Consider the following 9,079-nt stretch of genomic DNA (forward strand, 5'->3'; position numbering starts at 1 on the left):
ACCGCTATTTAAATTTAACCTCCAGCCACAAAAATGGGAATTACTACAATAAAGTAACCTGAAACCTTTTGGTGAGATTTTTATATAATTATACTGGTTTCCCACAGTTAAGACTATGAATAAGCTTTTGATAACAAGCTCTCAGTGTTCTTTCTGACACAGTGAAGGGATTCTTTACAAACCTTTCAAAACTGAAGAAACTGAAGTGAAGAAAAACTCTGAGACATGCTGGTTCATAAAAGGACATGTTCTTCAGCTGGATAAACTGAAGGAGTGGCACCTTTGTAATAAAGCTCTAGTTCATATGCCTCCAGCAAAGAGCAAATTAAAAGGAAAAACAAACAGAACCGTCACATCAGAACCATCTCCCATTACCTCGGGCCCTTCCCAATTATCAACGTTTCCAAAAGCAGTTGTTCCACTTCTGAACTGTAAATCTACCTGAAAACTTTTTATAAATTAAAACTGAATTTTGAAAAGGTAATCTTTGAGAAAGTTTCACTTGAAAACATCAGTATTACAAAAATAGTATCACAGCCATAAAATACATGTGTTGCCTTTTATGTATATAGATCTATGAATGCATACAATTAAAATGTTTTGTATATTTTATATTGCATATTTATATTGCTATATAACAATACATAAAACATAAAAATAGGAATGTTTTGATATTGTGTTTATGTACACATTACCTGGATCTAGATCTTTCTGAAAGGAGATTTAACAGTGGTAAGAAATATGTGTATGTTTGATCACAGTTTAGCATATCTGTGAGTGTTTTGGAATATGGAACTTCCAAATTTTCTTCTAGAATCAACAAGAATTAAATTAACTTAAAAGCATTAACATTTTTTTTTACTAATGTAACAGAACAGTAGTAATTTAGATAGACATTTCTGCCCATGTTATTTTTATTTTCTTGATAGAAGACAAAGCTTACTGAGGTGACAGCTTGCTGATGACACTATATTATTCAAGATGATAGGAACAGAGCTGACTGAAAAACTGCAGAAGGGCATAATGGAATTGAGTAACTGGCAAATACAGCAGTCAATGAAATTCAATGTAGATAAATGTGAAAGAACATACATAGGAAAAAATCTTAAGTTCACATATCGATTAACAGACTTTGAACTGACTATCCTTCAAGAATAAAATCAGAGTTATGACAGACGTTTCCACACAAATGTCAGCCTGGTGTTCAGCAGTGGTTAAAAAGGCGAATTAAATGTCATACAGTTCACAAAAGAGCAGAAAGATGGAACAGCTTTCATGTAAGGGATGGCTAAGTAGACCTGGGAGAGATCAGAAGGGAATCTGTGTAACAGTGGCCTACATGACCAACTGTTTGTTGTCTGTTCCAGTACAGGGACTGGGGACATCAAATGAAGCAATAGGAATCGGGTTCAAAAGGGGAAAAAAAAAAAAAAAAAAAAGAGTATTCTTCAGACAATCGCTATTTGTGTTCTGGAACACCTTGCCAGAGGATGTTGTGGACAATGAAAGTTGAAATGGGTCAGTGGGAGACTGAAGAAGTTTATGCAAGAGAGATCAGCTTTATTTCCTTATCCTTGTTTAAAGATTTTCTAATTCATCATTTTTTATGTTCTGCCTTTCTTTCTTTTGTCAGACCATGACACGCCTCTTAAGACATTCTCCTAAGTGCCATACAGTTTATTGCCAAACAGAAGGATGACAGAGTGGCATGCTAAAGAAATACTTCTCTCTGTAATTATCCTGATTTCTAATAGCTTCATCATATTGCCTGGAAAAAAATGTTGACAGCTGCTCTAGGCTAGCTGTGAGACCTTGATTGCAAGGAATGCGTCCTTAACTCTACAAACGTTTACTCACGAGTCAGCAGAAGATACTATTAGCATAAATAAAAGATAAACGTGCAAGTACTTGCAAGAACATAATTGCAAAGTGGCCTCTAACAAACTTAACAACATACCTTACGCATAGTTGAGAGCTGTAGTCTATACCATATGTAAAATTATTGTAAATCAGTTGTTGTGGCTTAACCATGTTAATTTTCTTCCCTGGTTTTGCAGATTGTACTGTATTTAGATAGAATCAATGACAATAAAGTGGATACATGATTTAGTTTTGGTACAACGTTTTTATAAAATACAACAAATTATGGGAGGGAGGGAGGAAGCAGTCAGAGAGACTTTGCATCTAGTTTCGAACCACAGAGGGATTCTGAATATGGAACGAGCAGGCTTTCTGTGCAAGGTGTTAATAGGCACGATGAGCACTGGGCAACGCTCATGTGCTTTATTTCCTACCGCTTCAGTCCAGGTGCCTCCAGCCTAGGGGCAGACTGCACGACACCGGCCCGTGTACCCCCAGAGCCACCGACCAGGCCCAGGAGAGCAGAGCTGCTGTACTCTCAGGTCTTCCCTCACCCTTCTCAAGACGAAAAGCTCTCCCCAGACGGCCAGCATGAGGCACTCCCTCTAACCAACTTCCCGCGAGCCTCAGCCCCTCTCAGGCCGCCTCAGGCCTCCCGCCTCTCCCCACCCCACCCCTCCCGGGGCGTGGCTCCCCCGGCGCGACGGGACACCGCGGTTCGCGATTGGCTGGGAGAGCTGCCGCCGGATCACGTGACTGTGTTCCGCCCCGCCCCCCCGCCGTCCTTATAGCCGCGCGGCGGGCACGAGGTTGGCTAGGTGCGCGCGCTGAGGGGTCCGGGCGGGAGCGGCGGCTGCGGTGAGTGGAGCCGGGGGGGCTGGCGGCGGCGTGCGCTGGGCTTGGGGAGGGAGGGGAGCCGCGCCGCAGGCTTTCGTGGTCGCGCTTGGGTCTTGGCGGGCTCCTGCTCAGCTTCCCCATTGGCCGCGCCGGCGAGCGGAGGAGGACGTTGCGGACTGGGCTGGCGGGAGCGGGTGGGTGCTCCCCTCTCTCCCCTCCCGCCATCTTGGGTGTGCGTCTGTGACACCCCCGCCCCGTCCTTGTGGAAAGGCTTGGTGGGGTTGTGGTCTATGGTGGCGTTTGCGGTGGGCTAGTGTGGCCGCCACACGAGGTGTCGCCTCCAGGCTTTGCGTTTCTAACCCCGATGCGCGCTTGCAGCTTGTGTCTCGGGGCGGGTGAGGGGGGCAGACGAATCCCGTCAGGGGCTCTGGAAGAGCCTGCTGACCATGCGATCCATGCCTGAAGTTTTAATGCTGTCATAAGAGTTGACAAACCGGAATTACAATTTTCCATAACTCGTGTCTCTGAATTTGAGTTGCAGCCAGGTATTGCTACGTTTTAACTCTTTTCCCCTCCTTTTTTTGCAGGGATCCTATGAATTCCAAAATGAAGCAGAAACCGAATGTGGAAAAATCATCAGGATCCCTGCGGGTATAGGCTTTAAAGTCTTGAAGCTAGAATATGGGAGCAGATAAGGGATAAAAAATAGAAGAGGACATTTATCGAGAGTATCTTAAACACAGAATTTGCTTCGTTCAGAGGGTTGCACTCAGTTCTCTGGGAAATGATCCCTCTGTCTGACACAAGTTTTATATCCACTGAAGGAATACAAAGGGATCTGTTGCAATGTGCTTCCACCTGGCTTATGTCCTGTTGGCTTGAGTAACCTCCTGGCAGGCAGTGTGTCTTGGGAACACTCTGTCCTGCTTGGGCATATGTGTTTATAGCTACTTTTTTCTTATTGCTGAGCAAGATTTTTCTAGTTTGACACTGAGTTTGCTGTCTTTCCATGTGATTATTTTTTTTTTAGGGGCTAGCCTTAGTTTTGTTACTGAATCGGTCTGGCTGCTATGAAATTGTAAAGTAGGTTCTGTAGCCTGCTTTTTATAGGGATGAACTTTAGAGTTAAATATGTCTTGACTTGAACATGTTTCAACTGAAGTATTCATGCAGGCAGGTCTGTTTCTAAAGTCATGCTCGTGAGCCATAGTTGCCTTGGAACGGGTGGAGATGCTTAAAGGATTTGGGTTTTTTGATAAGAAGTTACTAAAACTTATACCTATTCCAGTGTTGCTACAAGATGGTTTTGTTAAACCTTTTAATGTAGGCCTTACTTGAAATTGTATGGATACCATATAAAATGGAGGCTAGCAGCCCTCTGTCATGAGGGATAGATTGATTTTAATGAACACTTCTGGTATTAATGAAAACTGCCAGTTGATAGGTCTCAGACACATGGTGGTCTTGTCCTGTAGTGACTCTAGGGTATAAATTCCTCAGTGTGGCTTTTTACACTTTCAACGGGTTAACTCAAGTTATTAGTCAATAATTTCTTGGCAGAGCATACTTAACTCTAACCTTGAATAGCAGCAAGCAGTGTCTGACACGGTGTGATTCTTGTTCCCACAGCAGTTTGTGTTTGTCCTTTAGTTCAACAGTAGGATAATTGGTGGCAGAAACTACCGTGGGAAAGGCGAACTCTTGTCATACGAAGTACAGTGTGAATCGATAACTTTCTCACGCTGGTGTGGCATTGTATTCTGGCTATTCTTGCTTGGTTGTCTGCCATTGTTTGCTATCCCGTGGTGGCAATGTAACCAACCAGATCAGAAGGCTTTGATGAAGGAAATGGGTATTTATGCATGGCAGGAAAGGTGAAAAACATACTGTTTATACAAAACAATGGCCTGTCTGGATCGAAGTAAGGCAGCTTTAGATCCATTTTAGTGGATAATCGAAGCAACACATCTAGTTAAATCAACACGGCTTGAGGGTGTGTTCACAGGTAACAAAAACAGGTACTGCCTAAGGTGATGTGTATGACTCTACCAAGTAAACTTGCAATTGCAGTCACTTTTGTCTCTCCCCTGGAGTCTTAATACTGCTGTTGCCAAATACAGCTTTGGGAGCTTGAGCTGAAGTTTGCATGTGTCACTGCACTGTAACTGGCCTTGAAATCTAGTCAGAATATTTCTGCTATAAGATCTGTTCAAAGTTACTTTACGAAGGGTATGGGTTTTCTAAGAGGCAGGGACTGAGCATAGCCTCATGTGATAAAGGTCCATCTCTGCTACAAATAACCAGATCCCCTTCTTTGTACAAGCCTTAACATAGCCTGAAGTATCATCTTTTTGCCCTGACAAGATGAACCATGGGTTACCTTAATGGAAGCATGACAAATCTCTAAGTTTCAGTTTATGTGGAGAAGAGTGACAACTGTCTGAAGCCCTATATGTCTTTTTAGAAGTACCTCACAGACACCACATGCAGTGCTGCCCCAAGACGGACTCTTAAAATGATTCAGCCTTCAGCAACAGGTTGCCTGGTTGGCAGACCTAATGAGGTATGAATTAGAATATAACCTGTAGATGTGTAATTATTTCTATTCGTAGTGAAGCACTTCTGAGCTTTTAACACAAAACTAATATATTTGAGGAAACATATAATCTGCTAACTAGTGTGACACAATTTCAGCTTACTATTATTCAGCTTATTTTGGTAATAAACAATATTGAAAACAAGCAGTTTGTGTTAAACCTGTGGGTATCAAGGATGATGCCTCTAGACTAGAACTATAATGTGAAGAACCTGGGGCTTATAAAGACTTATTTGCAGTCATTGGTGAGCAGACTTACAAGTTTGTATTTTTCAAAAAAAAGCTAAAATGTTGCTCTGAAGCTAAACCTGCCTGTGTTTTATGTAGAAGAAATCTTCAGTCAAAAGGAAACTCTGGAATAACAAGTTAACCTCAAAGGCTTGTAAAGCTGAGGTGTCTGTGGACAAAGAGCAAGAAAATGAGAGTACAAATGATGTCATTCAAGCTGTAGACCTCATGATAAAAGGTATATGGTAATTCCTGAAATATTTTCTTGAGCTTAAAATGCTATGCTCCCATTGGAATATAACTTGAAACATGGTTCCTTGGTCAGTTAGGTAGGGGCTTTGTAGTTTTAAGTAATGCCTAGCAGGAATTAATGATACTTATCCTCTACAGTATAGTAAATAGAGTATAGATATCTAATGTTTAAGAAAGTTTATGGTAACCAGTAGCTGAGAAACATTGTGTGCTGCAGTGTTAAGAAGTCCTGTAGTTTGTTCCTTTGGCTTGGCTACAAGCTTTCAAGTGACTACTACTAAGTTGAAGTGAAAGCCTGTTTTGGCATAATGTGCTGCATATGCAGTTTCTCAGAACCACTAAGCCTAATATGGACAGTGACTTGACAATAAGACTTCTGTCTTCCACAAAGTACATGTTAAGACTGATGTTTGCAAATGTGACCATCTCGTAAAGCCTGCTGCCATGCTTGAGGCAGCTTCTTGAAGACTCTGCCTGTATAGCCTTTAATACAGTGTAGGATCTATGTTTTCTGTAAGCTTATGTCTCTAGTTGTACATTTACATTAGTCTCTGGGAAAACCCTGTATGGAGTGAGTTCTTATTACCACAGTTCATAAAACACTTGTATATGAGCTAGATATCTTAAGGTGATCTCAAGAATTCAGTCGTAGCACAGACTTACTGTAGTTTCTTATTTCAGGGAGCCCTTCATCTCAATATTGGAAAGAACTGGCTGAAGAAAGGAGGAAGGCTTTGTATGAAGTGCTTCAAGAAAATGAAAAGGTAGCTAGTGAAAGATAACCAATGTCTTTATCACTTCTTGTTGTCTCTGTTCTAACATTTTGTTATTTGAACTCAGCTGCACAAAGAAATTGAACAGAAAGATGGTGAAATTGCCTGCCTAAAAGAAGAAAATGAAGAGCTAATGTCCCTTGCTGAACATGTGCATTATATGACCAGCGTGATTGAGGTACTTGAGTTTTCAGTTAGTGTTGTAGAATGAAAAATTGAGAAACAAGTGAAGATTTTTTTAATGAATCACGACTTTTGTTCTGTGTGTTCACATAACTCTTCATTTTAAGTTACTGTCTAACCTGTTTCCCATGGGATTGCTGTAGTCCAGAGGCATAAAGCCCCTTCTAGGGGATGAGTTTTTTTCCAGCTTAGTCCACAAGAGTAATGAGAAAGTACTTAAGAGGTGTGTTTTCTGAAGGGAAGATTCTGTCTCAACAGAACAGGCTTTGCATGTTAGAGATGGTGACAAGGGAAGGAAGGGTTCATTTTCACTTTCCTTTCCTGAGACTACTTAAATTCAAATGCTTAATAGCTTGTGTGAGGCTGCCGGCTAAACGAAACGTTTGTACTGGCTGTGTCCTTTGAGGAACTAAACTTGAAACAGCAGGGACACAAAGGGGAGCAGTGAGAGGGAGAAGGGAGCACCTATGCTCTTTAAAGTCAAGGTTTCACTGAGGAATTGCCAGTTTTGTGGCCCAAGAAGGGCTAATGCACAAAGTCTGTAGGATTCATAAACTTGTAAATTTCAAAACAGCTTCCTCTGAGAATTCCTTGGGGGCAGGTAGTTGTGTCACTGATTCCATAAATCTTCTACCAGGAGTAGATTGTCTGTAACAGCCTCTGAAGGTGTTATAAATACATAGCCATGGAACCTTGATATTAAAATTATCAGCTAGGTTGTTTTTGTGGGGATTGAGCTCTCAACTGGGGTAGAAAGCTGGGTGCCTGGCAAATATTTTGATTCTCTGATTAGACTGGGGAGGTGCAAACTAAATGGAAGATTATTACAAGCAACTTGACTAACAAGAAGTAAACTTGATGAAGCTAATTTTCAGTTAGTGCAATTATTTAGATTAGTCTTTCAAGACTCCACTAATTTGCTACACTAGATTTTTTTTTTTTGGTATTCAGGGAGTTCTGCTTGTTCGTGATAAACCTACAGGCAGAACTTAAATGACTTAAGGACTTAAAGAACTAATGTTGGAAACCTCTCTGCAGTTTGTCAACAGTCAAGTTACTTATTAGTTGTGAGTAAGTTGCTCACTTCTGGGGCTTTAATGGGCCTTAAATGATATATCAAACAACAGAAGCCTCAAAAGCAGCCTCTTACAGTCCTGTTTTTCTTCCCTAGATCAGGTTAGGAACTTCTATTTTAATCATCAAGTGCTAGAAACTAGGTTTTCTAGTTCACCTGAGCTTGATGTAGCTTCATTATCTCTGATTAAAAATTATGAACTTAATTTGTTGTATAATAATTTTTTCTAAAGTTAAACCTATATAGTACTATAGTAATATTTAACTTGGGAAGCTGTTTCCCCTATCTTAGGTTGCCTAAGATAAAACCTGTCCTACTGAAGAACTTAAGGCAGACTTAACAATCAATAAAGCAAATGTGGTCTGTGAGTTAGAGGTAGCAATTTGAGTTGAGCTCAAGTGTCTTAAGACTTTTGTGACTGAGGAATGTTTTAATTATATTAGTGATCTCCAAATGAAGAGAAATAGTTTATTAATTCAATATGCACAGTTTTATTTCGCTGGCTATTAAGTAGAAAAAATATTAAGGTCACTGCACTGTTTTTTCTAGAGGCTAACTGGGCAAGTACCTGACAGTCCTGAGACACTGAAGAGTCTGGCTCTAGAGGAATCCAAACAAGAAAATGAAGACCTTAAGTGTGGAGGTGATGCAGAGAGCACTTCTGAAGAAGGGCCATCACAAGTATCATGTGACTTAAGGGAGAGTATATCAGATCTTGCTTCAAAGGAAGCATGTAATTTGCAACTGGAATGACAACCTTTAAATAGGCTTGTGTATGTGGCTTTTAATTGGAGACTTCCTCTTGAAAGGATATATTAAAACTTCTCAGGTATAGAAACTCTTGTGGAATCATTAGAGATGTTGGTTTTTAACTGGAATTATGTAGCAGTGGGAGTATCTGGATACTGCATAGAGAACTTACTACAGGCTGCGCTTAGTTGCTTGTATAAAATGCAAATACTGTGTATTTCAAACTGTTGTGTAAATATCTTATCAGTTGGTCTGATGTGACATGTGAAAATTGATAAATAAATCTTTGCCTTTCCAAAACAGCCTCTTATTCAAGTGGGGAATGGCTATTTCTAGGTTTATAGGTCAGTTGTGACTACTGTAGATGGAGGCTTTCAAGCTTTTAGGGAGTACCTGGGCAGTCTTTAACTCCTTAGATTTGCAGAATTCTGGAGAACAGAGTGGTTTTGGTGGATAGGGAAAGCAAAACAAGACTTATGTGCTTCAGAAAGTCAAGAATGGGTAATAAGAGTCAAGATCTAAGGC

General features: G+C 40.7%; 1 protein-coding gene across 3 annotated transcripts; it reads left to right on the forward strand.

Annotated features, from left to right (window-relative positions):
• Positions 1–2,621: 2,621 nt before the first annotated feature.
• On the forward strand, positions 2,622–8,854 carry GMNN (geminin DNA replication inhibitor). 3 transcript variants are annotated; one of them, XM_054192759.1, is made up of 7 exons: positions 2,622–2,718; positions 3,285–3,348; positions 5,162–5,260; positions 5,621–5,759; positions 6,455–6,537; positions 6,614–6,724; positions 8,354–8,854. In XM_054192759.1, the coding sequence occupies exons 2-7, from the start codon at positions 3,292–3,294 to the stop codon at positions 8,555–8,557; spliced, it is 693 nt and encodes a 230-aa protein (XP_054048734.1). In that variant the 5' UTR covers positions 2,622–2,718; positions 3,285–3,291; the 3' UTR covers positions 8,558–8,854. The 3 variants fall into 3 exon arrangements, with proteins under 3 accessions (XP_054048734.1, XP_054048737.1, XP_054048736.1); XM_054192762.1 differs by lacking the exon at positions 2,622–2,718 and adding an exon at positions 2,794–2,891; XM_054192761.1 differs by lacking the exon at positions 2,622–2,718 and adding an exon at positions 2,943–3,028.
• Positions 8,855–9,079: the final 225 nt, after the last annotated feature.

Source organism: Rissa tridactyla, chromosome 2 (genome assembly GCF_028500815.1).
Source record: "Rissa tridactyla isolate bRisTri1 chromosome 2, bRisTri1.patW.cur.20221130, whole genome shotgun sequence".
Lineage (NCBI taxonomy): Eukaryota > Metazoa > Chordata > Aves > Charadriiformes > Laridae > Rissa > Rissa tridactyla.

Bases quoted from the DNA above. Each gene is read 5' to 3' on its own strand.
- GMNN (XM_054192759.1), top strand. From the start codon at position 3,292: ATGAATTCCAAAATGAAGCAGAAACCGAATGTGGAAAAATCATCAGGA. The intron at 6,538-6,613 runs GTAGCTAGTGAA...ATTTGAACTCAG, and splicing joins TGCTTCAAGAAAATGAAAAG to CTGCACAAAGAAATTGAACA. The intron at 6,725-8,353 runs GTACTTGAGTTT...TGTTTTTTCTAG, and splicing joins ATATGACCAGCGTGATTGAG to AGGCTAACTGGGCAAGTACC.